The sequence below is a fragment of the Ahaetulla prasina genome, chromosome 1 (assembly GCF_028640845.1).
Source record: "Ahaetulla prasina isolate Xishuangbanna chromosome 1, ASM2864084v1, whole genome shotgun sequence".
NCBI lineage: Eukaryota > Metazoa > Chordata > Lepidosauria > Squamata > Colubridae > Ahaetulla > Ahaetulla prasina.
In genome coordinates this window covers 201,541,868-201,568,885 of record NC_080539.1, presented here as the reverse complement: position 1 = coordinate 201,568,885, position 27,018 = coordinate 201,541,868, and the positions used below count along the sequence as shown (strand labels likewise).

The window sequence follows — 27,018 nt, the reverse complement described above, 5'->3', positions numbered from 1 at the left end:
TGGTTCAGAGAACCGGTAGCAAAAATCCTTGCCCCCACCCGCCCATGCCCACCCAATGCCCGGTCGCCCGCTTCCCCGCTTGCTGCTTCTTTTAAAAAATGCTTTTAAAAGGTTAAAAAAAAAGGCTCTGACGATCCCAGCTGAGCTGCCTGATCGTCAGAGCCTTTTTTTTTCTTTTAAAAGCATTTTTTTTACAACCTATTCGGCTGAATAGGTTGTAAAAAAATGCTTTTAAAAGTAAAAAAAAGACTGCGCGCCACAGCTGATCACACCCCCGCACGCTGTTCTACTTACCCCATGCCTCCTTTTGGCATGCACTATGCGCGCACCTTGCATTTGGTGCATGGTGCGCACTGTGCATGTGCATGCACAGTGCTCATGTGCAGCCAGCGAATCGGTAGTAAACTGGTTCAGATTTCACCACTGAGCTGAATATGCTTAACACTGTAGAGACAAAGAGGATTTTAGGAGGAGCCCTTCTATTTTACCATCTTTTACTATATTTAATAGCACAGTATCAGCAGTAGAGTTCTTCAAGTTTTCTATAATCTCCCAGGACTTGAAATGGACACTTAACATTAGAACCATCATTAAAAGGCACAACAAAGAATGTTCTTCCTGCATCAACTCCGGAAGTTTTTAATGCCCCAGGAACTGTTGATACAGTTTTACAGAGGAATTATTGAGTCTGTCATTTGTGCTTCTATGGCTGTCTGGTTTGGTACAGCAACCAAACAAGACAGGCACAGATTCCAACAGAGAGTTAGGACTACAGAAAAACCAATGCAACCAGCCTGCCTTCCATAGAAGACTTGTATATGGTGCGGGTCAGAAGGAATGTTGAGAAGATATCTGCGGACCCCTTACATCCTGCACATAAACTGTTTCAACTCCTCTCCTCGGGACAGTACTATAGGGCAGGGGTCTCCAACCTTGGCAACTTTAAGCCTGACAGACTTCAACTCCCAGAATCCCAGCTTTGCTGACTGGGGAATTCTGGACATTGAAGTCCACCAGGCTTAAAATTGCCAAGGTTGGAGACCCCTGCTATAGGGCATTGCATGCCAAAACAATTAGACACAGGGAGAGGGGTTTTTTCCCCCTCTCGTGCCATCACACCTAATTTTCCCAGTGCTGTCCAATGTCTATATATATTTACCAATGTAGTGTGGCTGTATTGTTATTATTTATCCTTTATAATGCCTTGGTAAGACCACACTTGAAATACTGCATCCAGCTTTGGTTGCCACAATACAAAAAGATGTTGAGCCTCTAGAAAGAGTGCAAAGAGCAATAAAGATGACTAGGGGATTGGAGGATAAAACATACAAAGAACGGTTGCAGGAATTAGGTTTGTCTGGTCTAATGAACAGAAGGACTAGATACGACATGATAGCAGTGCTTTAGTCTCTAAAGTACCTGAAGGGAGAACCAGAAGCAACAAATGGAAACTTAGCAAAGAGCGATCCAAGCTAGAAATAAGGAGAAATTTCCTGGCATGATGACAATTAACCAGGGGCCTCTGGTGGCTCAGACTGCTAAGACAGTCTGTTATTAACACAGCTGCCTGCAATTACTGCAGGTTCTAGTCCCACCAGGCCCAAGGTTGACTCAGCCTTCCATCCTTTATAAGGTAGGTAAAATGAGGACCCAGATTGTTGGGGGCAATAAAAAGTTGACTTTGTATATAATATACAAATGGATGAAGACTATTGCTTAACATAGTGTAAGCCGCTCTGAGTCTTCGGAGAAGGGCGGGATATAAATGTAAATAAAAATAAAAAAAACCAGTGGAATCATTGGAGGTTTTAAGAAGAGATTGGACATTTGTCTGACATCAGAGGTGAAATCCAGCAGGTTCTGACAGGTTCTGAAGAACCAGTAGCAGAAATTTTGAGTAGTTCGGAGAACCGGCAAATACCACCTCTGGCTGGCCCCAGAGTGGGGTGGGAATGGGGATTTTGCACTATCCTTCCCCTGGAGTGGGGTGGGAATGGAGATTTTGTAGTATCCTTCCCCTGCCACACCCACCAAGCCACGCCCACAGAACCAGTAGTAAAAAAAATTGGATTTCACTGTCTGACATGGTATAGAACCTTCTGCTTGAGCAGGAGTTTGGACTAGAAGACCTTCAAGATTCCTTCCAACTCTGTTATTCTCCTTATCAAATTATCCCTTTTGGTAAATGAATGTTAGATTAGCCCAGGGGTGGGCAATTAATTTTTATCAGGGGCCGCATGAGAAGCCTGAATTGTGTCAGAGGGCCACCAACTTTCTTTCATTGTAAAATACTTAAATTAAATATTTTGAATAGCTGGTACTGATAATCAGAAGAATAAAGCACTCTGTAAATATGTATATTAGGTTATGTGAAACTGTGGTCTATTGGTTAAATAAGAAAAACAATTATTGAACCAGTGCAATTTATTTTTTATGGTGTTTATGATTGGCCTCACGCGGGCCGGACAGGGACGTACAAAGGGCCGGATGTGGCCCGCGGGCCTTAATTTGCCCAGGTCTGGATTAGCCTAATGATTCTTACGATGCTTTGAGGCATAAAGCACTGCATTGGGATAATCTATCATGAACTGTTTGGACAGACAGAATGAGCGGATGCAATTGGTTACAGTGTAATAGCTCAAATATTATATCTTCTTTCGGGTACTCTTTTCAGCTGGCTACTATATAGCTGAAGCAGTATTGTATCATCACTCAAAATCAAATCAAGTTTAATACAGTCAAAGACCAGAGACCAGAACAAATAAAAACACTCAAGGAATATCCAGTTAAAATTCTAGAATAGAATAATAAATAACAGATAAAATCTATATTAAAATCACAATTTGGCATCCAGTCAGTCAGTTGTACATGCCCTAACTATACTATAATATTAATCCTTAAACTGTGAGGCCCATAGTCATTAAATGCTAAAATGCAGAACAGTAGTAATGCAAAAGGATTTGCTACCTTACTTGTGTAGAATAGCTATGGTGGATTAATCAAGTGTTTCCGATGAATTCTCAGTGCTGCTGCGCAGAATCTAGCCACCTGTGCTCTAATCACAGTCTGTTCATCCTTAAGCAGCCATTGGAGATAAGCAGTGTTGGAACGGCCAGGATACCTATTGATTATTGGGGGATAGGTTTTTTCCTAATATCTCTATAGGAAGAGCATTGAAGGAATAAATGTCCAATGGTCTCCACTCTCCCGAGCCACAATAACAGAGTCTTTCAATCAGTGGTATCTTTTTATACTTGCTGTACAGGGTGGCCGATGGAAGTGCATAACTCCGTGCAAGTGAAATTGCTTTCTAGTGGTTTGCTGTCTCCAACTGGCTAAGATAATTGGCAGCAGTAACAACATATAGAGTCTGGAGCCAGAAACAATGGAGCTTTCCCTAAGTCCACTTGCCTCTCAATGTCCTCTACCCTTTGTCGCAAGGTTTATTTTGTTTGGTCGTAGTCCAAATTGAATATTGAGGCTGGAGAGAAGCCTAGTTTGGCAAGGTTGGACTTGACAGCCTTGATCCATGAAGAGGAGAATTTGTCTTGGAGGATTAATGGAGCAAGGCCTTGCAGGAAGAAATTAAGCTTTAGCCAAAGATTTAAAGAAGCTATACAAATTCTTGCTTCAATTTTTATCAATCCTGTCTCCATGCACAGAAGTGCATTTGAGACACAACACAGCATCTGGAGAGTTGCTCTAATAAATTTGGATTGAACTTTTTCCAGGGGTGAAATCTAAAAATTTTCTCTACCGGTTCTGTGGGTGTGGCTTAATTGGTGGGTGTGGCTTGGTGGTCAGATGACTGGGTGGGTGTGGCCAATAACAATAAATAATAAAAACAATAAACAAAGTATAAAAAACAATGAGGTAACAAAAACCAACTTTCACACTTTACACACACATAACACAACACAACTGACTCACACACAATGTAAAAGCAGCTGCACTTCACACTTCACACAGCCACAAAAAGCTCAAAAACCAACTTTCACACTTTACACACACACAACACAACTGATACACACACACACACACACACACAAAATACCACATACAGCTTTCTGAGATTTTGTGTGTTTGTGTAGTTAGAGTGAAACACTATAGAAATACACCAAATCTCAGAAAGCTGCACAAATATTTTATTTTATTATTAAGGTTTGTGGACTTCAATTCCCAGAGTTCCTCAGCCAGCAAAACCAGCCGGCATTAGTCGCTCAGTGATGAAATAGATTAGCTAAGTTTAGATTAGTTCTGTCTGGTGCTGAAAGTGAAACTGGGGCTTTCGGGCTGGGAAAAAATCCATGTGGTGGATAAGTAATCAGGTAAGTGCCTTAGAATCTCTTAAAAGGAGGTTTTTAAGGTTCTGCTGATGAGGAACTCAGGTAAAATCGGCAGAGGAGTCTTTAAAAAAAATTTTTTTTTAAGTTTAAAAGCTCTGCCGATCTCAGCTGAAGGGCGGGATCCTCAAAGGCTTTTTTTTACTTTTAAAGGCATGTTTCGGCTGAAGAAAAACCTGTTTTTAAAAGTAAAAAAAAAAACCTCTGCTGATGGTGCGGCTCAGCAGAGGCAGGGGGGCAGGGCCAGGGATTTTTGCTACTGGTTCTCCAGACCAGTAACAGCCGCCATCGCTACCGGATTGTGCGAGCTGGTCCGAACCGGGAGCATTTCACCCCTGACTCTTTCCAATGGTGTGAAACGTGAAGCTGAGGATCCGAGCAAAGTCCCGTATAGAAGCTGTGCTAACGACTTGGCCAGAAAAAGACGTAATTGTGGCAGGAACATAGTATTCTCCCTTTGGGTGGAAAAAATTGAGAATGTTGTTCACCGATCTTTGACTAGAGGCAGCCGTATATTCACCGTGTGCTTTTCTTGAGCCAGTGGCATGGATGACCACCCCTAGGTACTTAAAGGGGGTTACTTGCTCTACATTATGAGCATTAAGATACCATGAGCAGAGTTTGGGCATTTTTGCAAAGGCCATAACCTTGGTTTTCTGATAATTTATGTCCAGTTTAATGTAATTACAATACCGGACAAGAGATAGCAAGGCTCTTTTAAGGCCTACATCATCACTCAATGCATCTACCATTTTCAAAAACAGTCATTCCACTTATTTTACTGGATCTGCAGAATTTGCTTAAATCATTTTCCTTCAGAATAGCTGTTCTTATTTCCTCAGCAGAAAAAAAAATAGCTATAGGAAACAAGGCTAAGGTAACAATCTCCAGAATGTGCCAGTTATGTAAAGGCAATTGCAGAGCACAGCACTGTAAACCTAACAATGAGTGACGCATATTCTATATGCAAAGTTAAGAACTTAATAGCTGAGTCAGTCAGTGCTAATAGGCAATTAAATATCCAAAGCAGGAAGTAGGGAGGAGTGAGAGAATTCCATCCTATCCTTGTAAGTATTGTGTGGACAAATTAAGTACTCTTTAGAAGAAAATACATTAGCTTTAACTGTATAATAATAAACATAAAATAATAAACATAAAAATAAGTAACAATAAACATGATTCAACACTTCTTTTACATTGTGTCCTAGACAAAACAGTGCTTATAGTAATAAGCACTGTTTTGTAATTATAATTTTACTCATGTGATATAATATATGATCAATCACATTTAAGATCCCTTCATTCCCTCATGACATGCCCATTATTGAACATTTCAGGAACTAGGCATTTAAAATATCCTCTTCCTCCACATATGGAGGTTCCTGTATATTTATTGTAAACATTTAATATAATATGTTCAAAAGTTATACAGTTCTCTCAATACTAATGCCATTCACAATGAAACTATATTATAATAAAACTATATAATCAGTGTAAAAATCATCTAAAAACTGAACATAACATCAAAAGGTACAACTTAAAAATACACTTAAAAGTTGAAATCAATTTCAGATGAATTTATAAAAAAAATAAGTAATTTTGAATATTTAAAAAAAACTGTTGATGCCACACATTTCCAGTGGTAGGGACTTTGGCAGTAATGGGACTGTTTTTGTACAATAGATCAGAAAGCTGGACTTTCAAAACCAATTTCTATTGTTGGACAAGCTTTCCTGCAAATGTTAATGGCCAAGTATACACTGACAGCCAACACTACAGTAGCTAGCATTACTTTCTTTATATGTAACTGCTGTCCTCTGTCTAATGTATTCATTTAAGCTGGTCACTAGTGCTATACGTTGCTTCAATAAAGATTAAAATCTCTACCTTTCCTTAATTTTTTCATTCTTTTTCAGATTAGAATTATTTGCAAATATCTATTCAGAATTCCACAGCTTCCCTATAATTTTTATAGGTAGAAATATCAAAGTCAAGCTGTAAGTCATTTATATATTCATGCCATTTTAGTATTAACTTTAAAGTGCCATCTAGTCCTTTGAATGTTAAACAAGTCTAATTTTCTTGCCCTTTCCCTATGGGCTAAATGACAGGGAAGGAAAAAGGAGGGGAATTAGCTTAGCTGCTCTTCAGTTGTATCTTCCTTAAGAATGAATTGGGGAATTTATAAAACAGATGTATGCATGCCCATTTTGTAGATATAACTATAGGCAGTTGACAACACATTAAAAATAATGCCACAAAATATAAAAGCATAGTGATTACATGAAAAGCCCAACAGTACAACACTCCGCAATACAATTAAGCATTATCTCACAAGCCATCTAAAACCTCCTCACACCTTGGAGCACATCTTTAAAGCTTTGGAAAAGCCAGCAGGGATCTAATCTTGGGATCTAATCTTGTTCCAGACAGCAGACCCTATAACAGAAAAAAACCATTACCTAGGGACCTTCGTGATGGAATCCAGAGCATTCTTCTTCTTTGATACCTGGAGAATTAAGAGAGAAACAAATAACCCAGCTTCATGACATGAAAGGCTTTGGGTGTCAACCAACATCTTGAATTCTACCTGGAATTACACTAGGAGCCAGTACAGTTCATGGAACTGAAGTATAACACAGGCATAGCAAGGAGCAACTGACACACAGTATGAAAATGTGCGAAAGTCCTCCTGGCTAGAGCTGCTACCTCCAAAGAAAAGCCACGAGTTCAAGAGGATCCCTAGACTGCACAACAGTTCTGAATAATGCAACCCCATCCAGAACTAAAGGTGGAAAAATACTAGATTTAGTGGGCCCAAAAACTCATAGCCAATCTTGCTATGGTTGACCTGAAGACTGTTCTTCCTCATCCAGACCCCCTTCAGCCTCCAAACATTGAGACAGAATCCTCCTGGCATCCTTTGAGTGGCCTGGGATAGAGGTGTAGATCTCAGTATAATCAACATATTGATGATATCCTCACTAGTGCCAATGGATTACCTTATCCAGCAGCTTCATGTACATATTAAATTTAAAAGTGGGAGAAAGATTGAGCCCCCAAGGAATCCCACAGAAAAGAGGTCATGGACAAGATTTCTCCTTTCAGCACTGATTGCAACTGGCCCTGGACAAAGGAGGAGAACCAATGCAGAAGCATGCCTCTTATTCCTAGTCCCCAGAACTGATCTAGAAAGATAATATGATTGAAAGCCACAAACAGGTCAAGGACAGGCAGGATGAATGCACCACCCCATTCCACTTTTGCTAAAAAATGATCGATGCCATTGCAGTCCTGTACCCAAGTCTAAAACCCAATTGAAAGGATTCAAATAATCTTCCTTCAGAAAATAGAATTGGAGATAGAACATAAGTTATGAAAAAGGTCAGAGCCAGTGTGGCTTCTTGAGGAGGGGGGTAAACCATAGCTTCTTTAAGCAGTGATAGGATTACCCCTTTCTTCAAAAACAAATTCATCACAAACTACATCAGCTAGATAGAGTTCCTTTTTTTAAATTCATGCCTTATTTTGGTGGCTTCTTCTGCCTCACGAAATATAATCCTTTTCTGCTCTGGTTTTGGAAAGTTATTCAATAATTGGGTTGAAAATAATTAACAACAGAAAACCATGAGACATTTCAAAAGTCAAAGACTGAACTTAAAAGAATGTTCTGCATTACCTTTCAGAGTTGTAGCTTTGGTGAAGGATTGGGTCCACATTAATACTACATTCTTTCTGGAGCCTAGCTGCCCCCATCCAGAAAATATTGTAACTGGGATTGAACGCCCCAAACAATTCAATAGTGTTGGATTCGAATGTCTCCATTTGTTTCCCAGCAGAAATAATTTAAAACAGCATTTTTCCTCCCCAAATAAGGATGGAAAACAAACTGATATGATTTTACTGAACTATAATATCTGGAGGAACCTAGAATTGGTGAACTGCAAGTCTGAAGCTACCTTTGGACACTAGAACTGGTTTCACCATACAAAAAGAAAATAAAAACTTAGAATAGTAATTGTATGACAACGAAACAGTGCCACAACTTTACTTGGAAACTCCCCATAGCACATTTGGGAAGAAGCCATAAATAGGGTTTAAATCTCAATTTGCATGTTTGTCAGTCATCAAATATAGAGGAGTTAGGATATAAACTATTAAAATATAAAAATACTATGATTACAAGTATTCCATTATAGAGCTGCTGCTGTTAGACTCCAGGTTAGTCCCCACCTCCACCTTTAATCCTCTTTTGATATTCATATAAAAAAGAACATAGTCAAGTAGATAATTGGTGAAGGTCCAACTTCATGTATGAAAAAGCTTTTGAGCAGTAAGTAGAGATTGTATTAACCTGAATCTACTCCAATGTAATGTACAGTGCAATGTGTCACTGTAAAGTGCAGTTTGGTATAGTGGTTAAGATATTAGACTAGAACTGGGTAATTCAATAAAAGCAGATTTTTAAAAAGCTAGTATTTCTTCATAATAAATCACAGTAACTCTAACATTAGTAAAAACTTTCAGGAAATCAACATATTTCCATTGAATTTCCCTAAGTCCAAAAAGAGAATCTTAGAAACCATGGTAACATCTGTTGCAACATTAAGATGGCCTGGATGACATCTGCAATAAATAACCTACAGTTATTTATAGTTGCTTTACAAACAGCTATAGCTGTTTGGAGATGTCAGAGCATAAACAAAGATACAATTCTCAATGTTAAAAAGTGAATTTCTGGAAGCACGAGAGGAATCACAGAATTTATTCCCACAGCTTAAAAAAGCGAATAAAATGCCAACCTAATATTCTCTGCCAACTTTATGACCTGCCAGAAACTTTTCTTCAGAAGCTCTGCCAGATGCTATTGCTGGATTTCCAACTTCCCTTGGAGATAATATGTTGAGCCTATTTATGTATTCAGTGAACAAAGACATTATCTTAGGCTGTACATAGGCTGATCTTTTGATCAGAATTGAATTTCACTTTAAATGTTTTCCTAATCTAATCAGGAGTGATAGGATTGTTCATATTACGCCTTGGATTTGTGTATAATAGAATCACTTTGTTCAAAATAACAGAGCTGGTAAAAAACAAAAAGGATAATGCAAGATATCACATCTTGCAACATCCAGATTTGTGTAGTGGTTAATGTATCAGGCTAAAAACTGAGAGACCACGAGTTCTAGTTCCATCTTAGGTACAAAGCCAGCTGGGTAACTTTGGGCCAGTTCCTCTCTCAGCCATAGGAAGTCAACATTGCATGTAACTCTGCAGTTAATACAGTTACATATTTGATATGAAAGAAATTGTGTGTGCAGTTCCTGTTTAAATAATATAAAATTATTTTTAGTCTTAGTAAAACCAGACCTTGAACATACCATTTTTTCCATGTCAAATAAGTAACTTGTTCAAATTTTTCTGGAGTAATAAGTAAAAGAATATAGATTATGAGTACACAAAGTGAATCTGTGAGTAGAACTAGGATACCAGCTTGGAAAAGAAAGGTTCCTATTGCTGTCTAGTGAGCAGAATTTTCCTGCTCACAGGACAACAGGATCCCTTGCACATATACTGGTAGTAGTCTTCTGGAAAATAAATTCAGTTTTCAGTTTGTAGCAAACTAACATAACATAACACAAAACCGATGTGAATTTTTATACTTTTTAAAATCTAAAATGAAGTGAGTCATGTGACTAAATTTTTAAAACATGAATCATTCTGAGATTTGTTCAATTGTTTGCCAATTGCAGAGAAAGTCCCTGTCTGATGGTGAATACTGAATTATTTTGCATGTTTTTTTTACCAATTTAGAAAAAACAAACTGAGGTAACATACAATTGTATTTAAGAACAGACATTTTATCTTGGTTTTGAGGCTGATCATGATTTACTCTCATTGTGAACAGAACCAAAATCTTTCTTAGGAAAGATGTAGAAATAGCCTCCATTTTACATCACTGTAATAAGCTAGATTTCAGGTGAATGAAAACTAGCTTTTTTCATAGCAATGACTAATTTAAAATGCATTTAGCCCAGTCTGTTTCTAAGAGACAGGAATGGCAATGGCCTGAACATCATCCATGTTCATCAAGAGTAAAGAAGTAAATTACGTGCAGTGTATTCATTCTTGGTGATCACAAGAATCAGAGTAAAAGACTAGACACCCCTTTCTTCTCTGCTATGTAGGAAACTGGTCTTTCAGCACAGGACATCTTTATAAACAAGTTCAATCCCTTTTAATGTTTCTAAAATTAAAAGCTTATTTGACATGGCGAATTCATGCTTTCAGATAAACCATAGAAAAGTACTTCATTTTAAGAAACATTTATAAGAAAACTAATCAGTGAAAATGTGGGTTTAGAAAGACACTACAAACAATTTACATCTTGGAGACAGTTTGCTGCTAAATGTGAGAGTGACACGAAGTGGTTCATTCGTTTAGGCGCTAGTCCTCTTGTTTTTCCAGATCCATTGTAATGCTTATAATAGTGCTGTACAAAAGTAAAAAAAGCAGCAAATTATGAAACATATGTACTCAGCTGCATCTGTATTCAGCTCTAATGAAATTAGTTAAAGGAGAAAAAATAAGTGCATTTGAAATAAAATGCATATTACACATTATTACATGTAGTGAGCTTTAAAAATTATTATTTAACTGTGCAGAATCCTGACATTAACTAGAATGTAACTGGGAAATAAAAATCATGTTCTTTAAAGTAGCTACCTCCTATAGATTTTGTATGAAGTGATGAAGTGATACATATTTTTTGTTATTTAATTCACAATATCCCTTTGACTTTGGTACATTCGGTGCAAAAAATAGTTTCAGAAATACCTTACCTTTATAAAAATAAAGGTGTGTGTTTGTGTGTGTGTGTGTGTACACATACACACACACACATACACACACCTTAAGTGTGTAAAGAATTGAACACAAGAACTATTTAAGCATGGAAAAGTGAAAAGAACAAAAAAGATCTATTTTCTTATTTACACCCTAAGAAAATCAATATTATGAACTTATAAAAATAAACAAAAGTCACTGTGTAAGAGGCTTTCTTTTTCCTGATATGCTGTGATAAACTCACGTTATTTTTTTAAAAAGCCTTCATGCAGTATAAAGAATAAAGTTAACCATTAATCTCTTACAATAGCTCTCCTTCTGCTAAACATGATTTGCATATACAATTGTACAGGTTCTCCTAATTAAAAGTCTTTCTGTTCACACCATCTTTTGCTGCCAACTTTTCTTCATACCCTTGTTAAGCTGCAGAAAATAACTGTTCTTTGTGCTGTATCTTTGAAATGCAATAGATGTCATGCAGGCACACATAGATTTAGGTATAGCATATATAGCATATTCTTGTATTGTATAAGACATATATTAGTGTACCATTGGGAAATAACTCCTATTTGATTTTTAAAAAGCATTTTTACTTATCCTCTTACAATTTAGCTACAAGCTAACAATCTTTATATTTCACTAAACTCTGTTCAAATATTTTGATGAAATTCATTTTTGAGATGTATTAGATTTTGCAGTGGTCTAATTGTTGCTAATCTCTTGTCGCTTTTTAAAATCCGACTAAGTTTTAAACATTTGGTGCTCACAAGAACAAGGCCACAACCCTTGCTCTAGAGTACTCATGCAGCTGTTACAGTTTGTCTCATTCATAACGTCCATTCTTCCAATTGCACTGTACAATAGTTTTTATCTTTGCAACTTGCTGTAAGCATTTGTGTATTTGGGGGGAGTGATCCACAAAAGTCCCAGATACTGGGTTAGACAATTCGTGTCTTATTCAAGACCAAATGTGCTCGTCTCTTCGACAGCTGTCAACAGCTTCTCATAGAGCATGGAGAACGATGGGTAAGGAGGAAGGTCAAGACGATTGAAACAAGTGTGAGCTCTGGGGAAAAATAGAGAGAAAGTTTTTATGACACCAAAAATCAAGTGCGGAAAAACTAAGAACAAGAACTTCTTCCCAAACTTACTTTTAATTTACAAGTTAATTTATTCCTAGATTAAAAGATGAATTGTAAACACATTTATTGCTATTTTTCTATGCCTCTGCCTAAAAGCACTATATACTTTGGTTTCTAGTTGTTTGCGCTAAAGCAGTAGCCAGTATGTAGTGTATCTTTAATTTAGATTTTTACTGGAAGAGGGGAGTGGGGAAAGGAGATAAATCTTTAAAGAAATTAAAATAAGATTAAAAAGGTGAAGCAGTCCATGCGGATTTTATTTGCTAGTTGTTGCTGACTATAGGCAGCGGTGCTCATCTCCGTTTGCCTTTCAGACAGCACTGCCGTTGTGCCAGCACTGTCCAAAGATTTGTCCACAGTCATGTGGCCAGCATGATGTCACGGAGGGCTGTTACCTTCCCACCAAAGTGGTTCCTATTTATCTACTCATATGCTTTCGAACTGCTAGATTGTTTGGAGCTGGGGAGAAGACGGGAGCTCATCCTGTCATATGGCACCTGGGTCTCGAATCTGGGCTGTTGGCTTTCCAGCCAACAAGCCAAGGATCTTAACCACTGAGCCACTGCACAGCTCCCGTTAAAATAAGACTTGGCAATAATTTCAAGATTATAAATCATAGTTTTTCAGCAGCATGCCAAAAGTCACTTCCAAACAGTGGAAGCTATCAGAATGAAAATAAAATTAGACTTAATTTAATAGAGTAGCTATTACTTTATTTAAATACATTGAAAATTATTCATTTGGTGGATCTTAAAACAGAGGCAACATTGCTCTAGCCAATTCATTACTCTCCTATTTATTGCATTTCAGAACACCAAATCTACAATAAATTATCACTGTTACAACTTTGATAAAAGTATGTGCATTCAGGAAGGAAGACTATAGTAAGAATTATCCTGGGTTACATTATATTTATTAATAATTCCCATTTTCCAATATGGTAACATATTTCCTTAGATAATAGAATTTTTATGACCATGTCCATTAACTTTCCTTTTAAAATCATTCATTCTTAGGTTCACCATAAAATGAAATTACTTGGATCCAAAACCCAATATAACTTGACAAGAAGTTTCATGCACAGAGGTTCAAACTAATTACCCACAAACAAAAAGGGACTAAACTGGATGAGATAAAACAGCCTCACTGCTTGGTCTCACACCTGTCCATCTTCATCCTTATGAGTAATGCTCATTCACCTACACATGCCCTCCCCCATTTTATCACCCTACATATTTCAGTATGGCTGAAACATTTACCATCATGGCTCCAGTGAGCTCAAAGTGCAGGAAGATAAGGAGAAGCAGCTTTCTCAATTCTGTTTTCCTTTATATCTCAACTACAATAAGTTGAAAGTGAATAGTGCACATAGGAGCAAAACTGGTTTCCCAGACAGTAAAGCTTGAGCTTTATTGACCTGAGAAATGTTCAAGGAAGACTATAATCTTAATGTGTCTCAGCAGAACATAAACTAAGAATGTATTTGCAACTGAAAGCTCAGACAGGTTAGACGGTATTTTAAATCAGTCTCCAGTAACACAGCAGCAGATACTTCCAGGGAAATCTCCCTGCCTTCAAAAAAATGGGTAGTCAGTCAGTACTAGGCGGCATCTGGAACTTGTACTATTGAGTGCTTGAAGAATTCTGTACACAAGTACTATGGAACTGAAGAAATCTTTCTTTTCATCCAAAGCTGAGACAGGGGATCAAAGTATGATTTCTTAAATGTTTATGATTAATCTTATGTTTTATTTAAACATGTTTACATCCATGCATACACTTAAAAGTGCTTACATGCTTTTAAATTGTTGTTAAGTCATACTAAAATTATGAGTCCAGGTCAGCAGCAAAATAAGGACATGTCAGAATTAAAAATTAATTAAATCTATTTTCAGGCATTCAATGTGTTAACATTTATTATAATCTACATGGGGAAAAAATCAGGCTGTTTTATTTCACCAATTCTCCGAGGTATTATTTCTGAATCTGAGAGGTAATGGATATAAGCAAAAGAGATTTTCCAGCACACTTTAGCTTAACCACAATTTATATGTCAGGATATGTATGACAAGCTGCTGTTAAGGAAAAATAGAAGCAAAAGTTTAGAAGCATGCCACAGGAAAGAGGATGAGAGAAAGAATCAGCCAAAGACTTGCCACTACTTGGTAAAAACAAAAAAAAATCTAGTGCTGCCTCAGAAGCTCAATGTTGCCGTCTGCTCACCACATTATGATATTTTGCAGAGCAGAACAATAGGATCTTTTGGGCTACACCCTGACAGATATTCAAATTAGTAACTTAGAGGTAGCAGAGATTCAAGGAACAACTCTTGATAAACTAGTTTTTACAGATATCAGAAAAGCAGTAACTACAGCAGAAAAGCAGCAAGTATAAATGTAAGAATGCAGCCATCTCTTTCTCTTCCAAATCTTCTGTTTCTTTCTTCTTGCTTGTGCATCCTGAGAGACTGACAACCACTTATTTCTCTGAGGAAGGAGCAGCTGATAGTATGCACTCATATAAGGCCATCACAAACGTGGGTATGACTAGGCAATTGAAGCTCCACCCCTTTTTAACATGTGCCGTTACTGTGGAGACTCCTGATAAGAGATGTTTCTGCTTCTGACTTTGGTGCTTCTAGCTCTCACCAGCTCTATCAACTAAAAGCAGCATCTTCTGTTAGTACTAGTCATATGGATTTTTCCCCACATCATTAGGTTTTCAATACTTGCTCAAAGAGTCTGCTTTCCACTTCTTTTAACAAACATTCATTCCTTGACACAGACATATAATGCTATATTCTACCCAGGACCATAATCAGGACAAGCAGCTGAGACTACAGTCAGATATTATACATCAATGGGGAAAGACAAAGATAGGGGAAAAAATGGGGCAGAAAGGAATTGTTTCAAAACAATGTTACTATGTTTGTATTTCATGTAGAAATTGGCTGAAAAGCGAGAGTGTTTTTTGGAGACAAAAATAAAATAAGAGTGGTTTTAAGCTTCACAGTAAGCAAATCTAAGGAACAGGAAACAAATTATGCTGAATCCCTTGATTTTCTTTTATTTAAAAAAACCCAAAAACTTCAGCTTCCAGGATTTTATTTTAAACATTCTTAGAGTTACTTTACCTGGGCAGAGCAGTGATTTTGCCCCATTTTTCTACACAGAATCTTCTTGGTCCATTGCTTCCTCTCAAAGAAGCAAAACCTTCATAAGGAATACTGGATGTACCTGTAACAAACTGGAAAATAATATAGAACACTGTAACTATTTATTATTGAAAAGGGTGGTAGTTCTATTTTTATTTTCTATTTTTAAATACATAGATGACCTCTTACATGCATTTATCTGGAAAACGATAAAATTTGTTTTACGATTGTGTTAGTTGTGTAGAAAGGGCACTCGAGACAATGTATACAGGAAACAAACAGGGATTCAGCTTTTGAAAAGAGATGTGCTAAATGCCTCAAGCTACAATCTTTTCTAGACTTTATTGAACCTGGTATGGCAGTATGTTGGTGGAATATAGAGTACTTCTGAACAAGCATACTGACTACACTGTATGGATCTGGCTATGAGAGCTTTGGGGATTATCCCTACGCCTGCCTTGTCTTGCTGCAGGGACAGTCCACTTACTGCTTTCTGAAGATATTTCAATGAGGTAAGATGAAGGCAGATCAAGGTGATGCAGTAGGAAACTAGTCTTTTCCATTAGAGCATGTAATTAGTTCTTTGCTATGCAAACATTTGTTGCCAAATGGAGCAGGAGCCTAGATAGATTTGTGATCAACAGAGCCTCAACTGGCCTCCTGCAGGGCTGCCAGAAAACCCAGAGTCTTCCTGGTAATTCAAGGATTTTTTTTAAAAAAAAGAGGAATATCAGCCAACGTTTATGATGTCACTATTCCCATTGGTAATCCTGTACATTCAGCTGTTTCCATACTTGATGATTTTCCCACTGATAACTCTTTCTCATTCTTTTTCTTCCTGGCTGCCCTGTCTCTCCTATCCCACCAAGCACAGATTCTTTGGCTTCCCTGTAAACAGGCAGGAACAGGGAAAATGGAGTATCTGCACTTGGCTGGTGAGGTGGGTTGGGTCAAGTGGTGGGAGACAGGCAGGTATTCCTGTCTATACAGGCATCACCAGTATTCCCAATCCCCTTCTTTGTGCCTTGCTCTTCAGACAGCAGCAATCTGCCATTAAAGGACAAGATCTAGCATATTTTATACAAAACTGCTTCATTATATTACACTCATAATGTATGGAATCACTGACACGTGGGATTGTCCTGGTCTCATAAGTATCCCCTACATGCATATTAGCAGCAATGGTAAAAGTTTATTCCTAATTAAAGCAATCCACATGACCAATGAATCTCTAGTCTAGAGAGATAATGTCCTTATTTAAGCAATTGAACCAGTAGGGGAAGAAGACAAATATTATACTATAGAATACTATATTGGTTTCTTGCAATTGACTGTAGTAATACATTAGACTTTGAGGTCACAATATTAGCGGATAATCTGTATTTAATACAAAGCTTTCTTAAAAAAAATATCTTAATGCATCACTTCCTATTTTTTCAGTCTAGAAAAATGGAATCGGAAGAGGAAGGAAAAAATAAAATAAAATTAGGTTTGATCCTCCCTTCCTGACCACAATTTGATATAAATCCATGAGTGATTTTCTTTGTAAATTAAAGAGATTGCAAAAACGGATTTTCAGTCACAGCATAAAATACAGAAACAGAAGAATACATCTCTTTCATTCCATTTTGTTCTGATACTGGGGAGTTTTGTTTGGAATTCTATTTGCAGACATTTTTTCCTTTGTTTTAGTTTTTTTACTAATTTAAAGAATAGCTATAAGAGATAAGAATAAGATAAGAAATTCTTAAATGAACAGTGCAAAGAAATAGAAGAAAACAATAGAATAGGGGGGACCAGAGATCTCTTCAAGAAAATTGGAGATATGAAGGGAACGTTTCATGCAAAGATGGGCATGATAAAGGACCAAAGTGGCAGGGACCTAACAGAGGCAGAAGAGATTAAGAAGAGGTGGCAAAATTACACAGAAGAACTATACAAGAATGAGCTTAACATCCCTGATAACCACGATGGGGTGGTCACTGACCTCAAGCCAGACATCCTAGAATGTGAAGTCAAATGGGCCTTAGGAAATCTGAGCAACAACAAAGCTAGTGGAAAAGACAGTATTCCAGCTGAGCTATTCAAAATCTTAAAAGACGATGCAGTAAAAGTGCTACACTCAATTTGCCAGTAAATTTGGAAAATTCAACAGTGGCCACAGGATTGGAAAAGGTCAGTTTACATTCCAATTCCAAAGAAAGGCAATGCTGAAGAATGTTCAAACTATCTCCTCATTGCACTCATTTCACATGCTAGTAAGGTTATGCTTAAAATCAGGGGTAAAATCTACATACCTTCCTTACTGGCTCAAAAGTGCACATGCCGCATCACACGCGCACACAGATCATCACATGCGCAAAACCTGCGCATGCACAGAAGGTTAAAAAACACATTGCTTCCTGGTTAAAACCAGGAAGTAATGATACCAGGTGGGTGGGCGGAGCTTTGCTCTGCCATCGCTACCAGATCGCTGAATTACCGGCCACAATCACTACCGGATTGCGTGTCCGATCCAGTAGCATTTCACCTCTGCTTAAAATCCTACAAGTTAGGCTCCAGCAGTATGTGGATCAAGAACTATCAAGAAGTACAGGCACAATTTCGAAGAGGGAGAAGAACTAGAGATCAAATTGCCGACATACACTGGATCACGGAGAAAGCTAGGGAGTTCCAGAAAAACATCTACTTCTGCTTCATTGACTATGCTAAAGCCTTTGATTGTGCAGATCGCAACAAATTGTGGCAAGTTCTTAAAGAGATGAGAGTATCAGACCATCTTATTTGTTTCTTGATGTAGGTCAAGGAGCAACAGTGAGAGCTAGACACGGAACCATTATTTGGTTCAAAATTGGGAAAGGAGTCCGGCAAGGCTGTATACTGTCACCATGCCTATTTAACCTATATGCAGAGCACATCTTGAGAAAGGTGGGGCTAGATGAATCAAAAATTGGAGTTAAGATTGCAGGAAAAATATCAACAACCTCAGATATGCAGATGATACCACTTTAATGGAAGAAAGCGAAGAGGAATTAAAGAGCCTCTTGATGCAGGTGAAGAAGGAGAGTGCAAAAGTTGGCTTGAAACTCAACATTAAAAAACTAAGATCATGGCATCCGGCCCTCTCATTTCTGGCAAATAGATGGGGAAGAAATGGAGGTAGTGACAGAATTTATTTTCCTGGACTCCAAGATCACCACAGATGGGGACTGCAGCCAAGAAATTAAAAGACGCTTGATCCTGGGGAGGAAAGCTATGGCAACTCTAGACAGCATACTAAAAAGCAGAGACATCACCCTGCCACAAAAGTGCGTATCGTCAAAACTATGGTTTTCCCAGTTGCAATTTATGGCTGTGAAAGTTGGACCATAAGAAAGGCTGAACGCCAAAGAATTGAGGCCTTTGAACTATGGTTCTTGAGAAGACTCCTGCAAGTCACTTGGACTGCAAGGCAATCAAACCGGTCAGTCCTAGAGGAGATCAACCCTGACTGCTCTTTAGAAGGCCAGATCCTGAAGATGAAACTCAAATATTTTGGCCAACTAATGAGAAGGAAGAGCCTAATGCTGGGAAAAATTGAGGGCAAAAGAAGAAGGAGATGACAGAGAACGAGGTGGCTGGATGGAGTCACTGGAGCAGTAGGTGTGAGCTTAAATAGACTCCAGAGGATGGTAGAGGATAGGAAGGCCTGGAGGAACGTTGTCCATGGGGTTGCGATGGGTCGGACACGACTTCGCAACTAACAACAACAATTAATTTAAAAAATCTATAATCAAGCAGAAAATGTTATGCAAACCTAAATCTTTTGGGCAGGTTCTGAAATAGTGAAAGAATTTTCCTTAATTTTTAGGAGAAAGGAGAGCAAGATAAAGCATATAGACTTGTTTCATTGGGAATTATAAATGGAAAAATGCAACAATGAATGTACCACTCACTCCCACTACTGCAACCTATCATTAAATATTTAAAACAGAAATCCTTGCCCCCCTAACCTATAATTTCATATGAATGAATGAGGAAAGGAGTGAGAATTACTTATCAAGCCATTCAACAATTTCGAGATTCCAACTCTTCATAGTTTTTAATTAGCTTTTTAATATGTTGATGACAACTACAATGATGCTAACTGCAACCTTACTTGTAAAAGCCGTAACCGTTGCTCATTGTTGAATCTTTCCACAGCAGCCCAAAACCATCGAATTACAATATGATTATCATGGTATCCTGTTTAATAACAATTAAGAATATATTATTCAGGGCAATCTTGCGTTTAAAACATAATGATAAGATATTAAGAAATGAGCAATATTACATATAGGCCTTAACATTTCCTAAATTAATCTATAGAATCTGATGTCATATATATATGGGATTAATTCTCATTCCCTTGGTAGACTTTCAAGATGTAGTGTCATGTTTGGACATGAAACTTCACAAAAATGTACACAGGTAAAAACATGAGTTAAAAATTACTGATGACAGAAAAGTTGGAGGAATGATGGATATACTATCTAAGGAGAATAAGATAAAGTGACAGAAAAATTCAGCCTCAGGAAATAATGGGGAATTGAATTCAAGGTTTTAAACAACCTGAGATAAAAGTACGGCAAAGTAGTTCGGGATAATTCCTATCATAGTATGTATCAAATCTATTTTTATTAACCAAAATATTTGAAAGTCTGTAATAATATAAATTAGTAAAGTGTTGAATGGGAGATTACTGAAAGAACCTTCACATCAGAAGGAATCTCTTGAGTATATGAGTTTTCAGCTAACACTGTGGAACAGACTAACCACATGAAATGATAAGTTTTCCTCTGCTAGAAGTCCTCAAATATAGGCTGGATGGTTATCTATCAGAGAATCTGTGATAGATAACCACTGGATTAGGAATATTTATTTATGTTTTTTTATGCTCTAAGGGGTCCTGAGTCACTTCATAACGAGATGGGTAGCAAATAAATTTAATAATAAATCTATTTAAAAAATACTCTAGGGCAGGGGTCTCCAACCCCCAGGCCGTGGTCCACTACCAGGCCAAGGTCTGTTTAAAACTGGGCCGTGGGAGAGATGGGCAAGCACATGCCCATGAGCCCATGCCCATGAGCGGAGGGCACTTGTGTTCATGTGCGAAGCTCCATTCATGCGAATGGAGAGTTTGTGTGTCTGGTACTCACACAAATGGAGCTGTGAATGCATATGCACCTATCACTCACGTGCCCCCGCAGGGTCCGGCTGCCAAGCTGGAAATGTTGGGGACCACTGCTCTAGGGGAGCCTCTAGGTTGGATTAGATGACCTCTACAGTACTTTCAAACTCTATGGTTTTATGATTTAGTCTTCCCAAACATTATCTAAATACATAGGTGAAGATTCCAAGAATTATATACAACATACTCCTCCTTCCCACAAAAAAATATTATGGTTCTATGTTTTTTGAATGTCAATCTAAATCACAAATACATAAATGCTGCATGGGAAGACATTTTTGTAACAGTTGTGCAAGGGAACATCTAAAATAAAATAAAATATACCATATGAAATCATTTTTAAAGTAAAATATATTTAAAATCCTACTGAACCCAAGCAACTTATTTGAATCCCAAATCTGTTTACATTTATTTTAAAACGTGGATGTATCCACTTTTTAATTACTTTATTTCCATTTATTTTCTTTAAATTATTGTCTGTGTCTCCACCAACAGACTTTTTACAAAAGATCTCAGTACCTTATATAAGCATTTCAATTTGTTTCCAGAAATAAAGTCCAAGTACCAATTAATTCAATTCTTAACTGTCACAGAAACTTCTGTGAAGAGTCTCATTTCATTGAAAAATCTCTTTTCCCCCAACTTTTGCCATCTTTACTATCTGTTATAAATTAAATACCAGTGTATCTTCATATCTTAGACCAGGAGTGGCAAACTCACGTCATCACGGTGGTGTTGCATGACATATCAGGAATTTTCCCCCCTTTGCTAAATGGGGCATGGGTGTGGCAGCGCTTGACGTATCTGGCCCGTGGGCTGTGAGTTTGACAGCCCTGTCTTACACTAACTTACTTGATCTCACATATTGCTAGTCCTGCTGTTTTAGATTTTGCCTCTTTTATCAAATGAAAGAATTGCCCATTCTAAAATGGGAAAATCTAAAGACGTCCGAAAATTTAAAATAAGATCATATGTTTGTGAAATTACACTGCAAATTAAAATAGTTTTTGGGACTCATCTAAAAATATTTTTAAAATACTAAACGATCACTCTTTTATTTAATTCAATTTATGATCACTCAGGTTAACTACAACCAACAACATATGTATGTGTATTTTAGAAGATATCACCTCCTCTATATTCAGTGTTATTTCTCCAGTCACTTAAGTCAATTTCTGCAGTGCCAGCAATAACCAATTCTAGTTCTCTTGCATCAAATACAGACACCAGTCTAGCATCAACCACCTAGGAGAGAATATATATTCAATATGTATCCTTTGCTGTTTTTATTTCCGCCAATTATTATATAGGGTCCATAATTCATAAAACTGTAATTTTTGGTGCAACATTTAGATATAGCCACTAAATTTGAAAGAAAGTATTTCCCTCATTTTCTAATATATTTTTAAAATATAAGCAGAGCATTAGAAGGCAAATTTATACCACAAATAATATGTCCAAGCAGTGCATTCTCAACATCAAATTTTAGATGCTGCAGCAGAACTTGTTCCACTGAAGTTAGACAGACACCCAGAAATCACTATTAATATACTGTATACTAGCAGGAATTGTGATTCTTGAGCCTAAGGCTGATTTACTGCCAGGAATATTTGATAGCTTTTTCTTGTAGTAATATCCCCTGTGATGACAACCATCTAGAATACAGGTGTCAAACTCAGAGCGTCACGTTGCCATCACGTGATGTTTCTTCCCTTCGCAGAGCTGGGGTGAGTGTAGCCTTTGCATGACACATCCAGTCTGCCAGCCGCCAGTTTGACACCCCTGATCTAGAAAGTCACACCAATGGTATAATTAGCCCACTACTGTTAACATTGACCGGTGATAGTTCTTCAGGCTTGAGCGGACATTTTTCAAACCCTATTTGGAAAAGCAAGATTGAATGATGGGAACCTGTTGCATGAAAAGCATTAGCTCTGCACTTAAGAAATAGGTTCTCCCATCATGCAGCTTGTGCCCCATCTGAATGACTTGGGGGGAGAATTGAACTTGTAAACAACTGAAAGGCTAGGTAAAAATGCGCAACTTCAAAATGCAGCATAATTGTGCTCTGTCAACACTAACTGCTTACCATCTTCATGTATAGAGATTATTACATTATTACAGGCAAGTCTAGTTGCCTGACTTTGATGACATTAATGACAAATCCTGAGTGGAACAACTTCAGAGGCAAAACAGAGGTTCCCAACACAATTTAAACAGTTGCAGGATAGGAAATAATTATGAATCATAGATAATCCTAATACATGCCAAATGCTCTAGGCACTTAATGCATGCAATATATGAAAACAGATTTATTTTTTACCTCATAAAAACCACGTACTAAACTTTCTGTCTGCTGCACCACACCTCTCTCAATTCTCCATTTCACCATTCTTTCTATATATTCCTTCTTGTTCTTTTCTGTGACAGGGATGTTGGCACCTCCAGGTTTTAATTCCCTTTCAGTAATCTTAAAAGCAAATTACCACCAATATATTATAAAGCAGGATCTATTGCAAAGAGAAATTTTAATGTATCAAAGTGGTACTGATTCCCCAAATGACTGATAAAAATCCTTCTGAAGTGGTCAAATTTGGTCAATATATAAAGAGCTAAAATTTTTATCTTTGGAGTTAATGGCATCAAGTCCAAAACTTGAAAGCATCAAAAGGGAAAATACAAAGAAGGCATTCTAGAAAAGGGATTTTAGCAACACTTCCTAATGTACATATTAGAACAAAAATTCATGTATAATGAAGATTTCTTATCCCAGATTTAAAACATAGTATAACATCTGGATACCGGATGCTTGCCAGCACTGCTATCTGTAAGAAACAGCTACCATCACCACTACCACCACTACCACCCATACTCCAAATTGTCTGTTTCAGAACTACCTTGATTACAGCACTGAAAGCTCCTTGTCCTAGAGGACTTCTGGATCTACACTGAATTGGCCCAGTCAGGAACAGTTCAGGATTATTTATCCCAATTACTATTTGATTCCATACATACAGCAGGACACACTTAGATTTGGGTTTTATTTAGGTACCAACTAAGGTCATAAATTGAGGACTACCTTTATTTTACAGTTTTAAATAATGGCTTCTAGGCAAAATAAGCAATGTATCAAAGCAATATGTAACTGACACCTTATCTGGAGGTTTTGGTGTTCTCTGAGCTTAGTTTATCCTTGTAGATGTTTGCAAGCAAACAACAAAGCTTGGAGAACATCAGGAACAATATAGTTCAACCCTAAGCTACAAATATTCTCTTCTATTGGAACATTATCTTGAAACAAGATGATCCAGGAAGAGAATTAGAAGCATTGTAAAAAATAAGTACCACACAACTGCCCTTGAAAGAAAGAAAAAAAGATTGCCCACACCTGTCCGAAGACTTCTTCATTTACAGTGAATGTGAGATCTAGGATATCATGTATATCATTGTCTTTCATCCATTGTAGACTTTGGTGAAATTCTTCATCAAGATATTCCAGATCACTTAGGTCACACAATCTATAATAAACAAGAAGTAATTAGACGATTAAAAATGACCCAGATTATGGTGATGTATATAAATGAAGAGTAGATGATTATGTGCTACCAAGTTTGTTTCAATTCTTAATAACCACATGTGGATTTCTTCAAGATGGTCTATCCATGGTGGTTTTTTTGGTAAAATATAGGAGTTGTTTACCATTGCTTTCTCTTGTGTAATATGAAATGAAGCCTTTGCCTTTACACTAAAGAGATCTTCTGCCTCAACATCTTCCTGTGTTACTGCTGCTCAATACTGCTGCCTTCTTGCTTTGGCTAGACAGTTGAGATGATTCATGCCTTGAATGACTATGTTGGGACTGCATACTCTTTGCATACTCCCAGCATTGTTTATTCAACCCTCTTAGGAACAACCTTACACCATCTTAGAGGCAGCATAGCAGGACTAGAGCAGGGTAGATAGGTTATTCATTCAATAATAAGGAGAACAAAGAAGGAAATCTGTAGAATTATTACTGCTGGAGTTTTTTATGGTAAGTCTTCTTTCATGCATATGCATACACGTCCATTCATTCATTGGCACATCTTAAAATCCTAAACAAAAATCCTAAACTTATCAATAAAAAACTTCATTTCCATTTTACTAGGAAAGTGTTATTTCAATTTTTTTCACCTTTCAGCACCAATTAAAGCGAAATACCTTTCAAACTAATTATTAATCAGCAACTGGAATATCCTAGAACTACAGAGCTACATAATGCTAAATGTGGATACCTTGCAAACTATCTGCTCAATATTCATACTACATCAGAATAACATGTATTTTTGAATTTAGTTCATCCCCTAATAAATGATTCCTGAAAAAAAAGGACAGTTTTATCAAATACAAAGATATTTATTTCTGCCTCCAAAATAGTTTTCTTGATCAGTACATTAAGTATAAATGCAGTCTGTGATTTAAAAAAAAACTTTCTTTCATTTCTTTCCATATAAGAATAACCCTGTCCAATTTCTCTACTCACATTCTGAGAAGGGCTTTATAAAATGGTCGAGTAAAGAAGGCATCTAACAAATATTGATGAATCAGAGCAAGACCAAGGATTCGACCACTAAATCTGAACCTAAAAAGAAATTAGAGTACAGTTTAGATTTATTATTGATTTGTTTAAATTTGTTATATATGCGAGTTCAGTAAGACGCTGTTATCCATGTCCAAAGTGTAACTTTTGCATTACATTTCCACAAGATCATCATTTAAAAGAGATATTATCATTAGTTCATATTTAAAGTTCGTATCATTAAATAAAATTATCAAAAATATTTGCCCTTTGAGCTATAAATACAATGAAGATGCTATGGTTATCATTTCATGTGGAATGCAAATACTGTATTTTTTCTGGTAAATGTTCTTCTTGTTTCCTTTATGAGTCAATAAAAATTATAGGCAATATAAAATCAGCACAGTAACAAATTGGGAATCAATGCAATTCCTTCAGAACACAAACAACCTATGTGTTGGAACTGTAACTCCCAGAATTCCTAAGCTGCAAGGCAGCTGCAATCCTAATTTATCTGTAGAACACTAGATTGAGGAAAACTGATGTTTAATTTATTTGTAGGTAAGCTGCCCCCCATCAACAATCTACTAGCAGCATTTTGCCCCAGACGCAATTTGAGAGTGAATTTCAAGGATAGTCCCATGTAAAATATGTTGCAATAATGAAACCTGGTTTTACCAGAATATATACTATTATGAAGGCTATCACTATAAAGAATAGTCTTACTGGGGAACCAGGCAATGCTAAATATAACAATAATATGGAAATCCTTGTTATAGAGGCCACCGGTGTTCCATTCATAATATGACAGGAAGAACATACCCAAATTAACCAGATGTTCCTTCAGAGGGTATGCAAGACTATTCTTCAGAACAGGCAACCTGCCTAATTCCCAGACAAGGAAATTGTCCTAATCACAGTCCTTCCATATTATTAGGATTCAGCTACTGTTTACTGGCTCTCATCCAGCTCATTACAGCATCCAGACAAGAGATTAATCATCTCTCCTGATTCCGAGAGCTAGAGCTGACTGTATTTGTGAACTGATGAAAACCAATCAAAAACTTCATTCCATCCAATGGCTCCATAAAGACAACAACCTACAGACATGAAGTATATGGTGAAAAATACATCAATGATAAATTTTCTTGACATATATTATGTTGTGCAGTCCTTGAGAACAGCAATGTTTTGTACATAAGAAATTGGGCCACTGTTTTGTGCCCCCTTTCATTCACTTTTTTTTTGTATTCACATAAAGAACTCAGACTAATGAGATGCAGTAAACACTGTTTTCAATCTCTTTCTGGCTGACTTGACTCTGCCTTTAATGTTATTTTACATTTTATCCTCCAAGAATTGACAGACTAGGTAACTGTTTTCCTTTCTTATAGAAACATGGATATCCCAAGAGATGGTACAAAATACAGAGCCACAAAGTAGTTTTATTATGTGAGAAGACTTAACATGTGAGAAGTGGGGGAAAGATTATTGTACATCTTACTGAATTAGAGAGGTTTTTTTTTAAAAAAAGCAGACTCCAAAACAAAAAGGCTAGAAGTGTAATTGATTTTATGCCTTGACAAGCTGAACTTTTGATACTTAGGAGGCAACAGAGTTCTGAAAGAGTTCACTCACACCCAGCTCCAGTGTTAGCTGTTTAGGTTGGAAGATCATTGGGTATACCATGAAAGATTCAAAGATTCTATTCCAACACTTTGCGATCTATTATTTGAAAAGAGAAGTATATCTGATTTACCTTACTT

At 37.1% G+C, this 27,018-nt stretch overlaps 1 protein-coding gene across 2 annotated transcripts in view; it reads right to left on the bottom strand.

Annotated features, from left to right (window-relative positions):
- Nucleotides 1–280: 280 nt before the first annotated feature.
- Nucleotides 281–27,018, bottom strand: part of HECW2 (HECT, C2 and WW domain containing E3 ubiquitin protein ligase 2) — a 137,510-nt gene continuing 110,772 nt past the window's right edge. The window contains exons 22-29 of one of the 2 annotated variants that reach the window (XR_009155726.1): nucleotides 25,217–25,315; nucleotides 24,083–24,212; nucleotides 23,018–23,164; nucleotides 21,825–21,939; nucleotides 19,624–19,709; nucleotides 15,465–15,577; nucleotides 6,806–12,255; nucleotides 281–444 (exon numbers count right to left, since the gene is read on the bottom strand). Coding sequence is in view for 1 of the 2 variants with exons in the window: in XM_058188303.1 (XP_058044286.1) it covers nucleotides 12,144–12,255; nucleotides 15,465–15,577; nucleotides 19,624–19,709; nucleotides 21,825–21,939; nucleotides 23,018–23,164; nucleotides 24,083–24,212; nucleotides 25,217–25,315 (802 nt within the window). In the remaining variant the exon portion in view is untranslated. Of the gene's footprint in view, nucleotides 445–2,577; nucleotides 12,256–15,464; nucleotides 15,578–19,623; nucleotides 19,710–21,824; nucleotides 21,940–23,017; nucleotides 23,165–24,082; nucleotides 24,213–25,216; nucleotides 25,316–27,018 lie in introns of those variants that run through there. The other variant, XM_058188303.1, reaches the window with a different exon arrangement.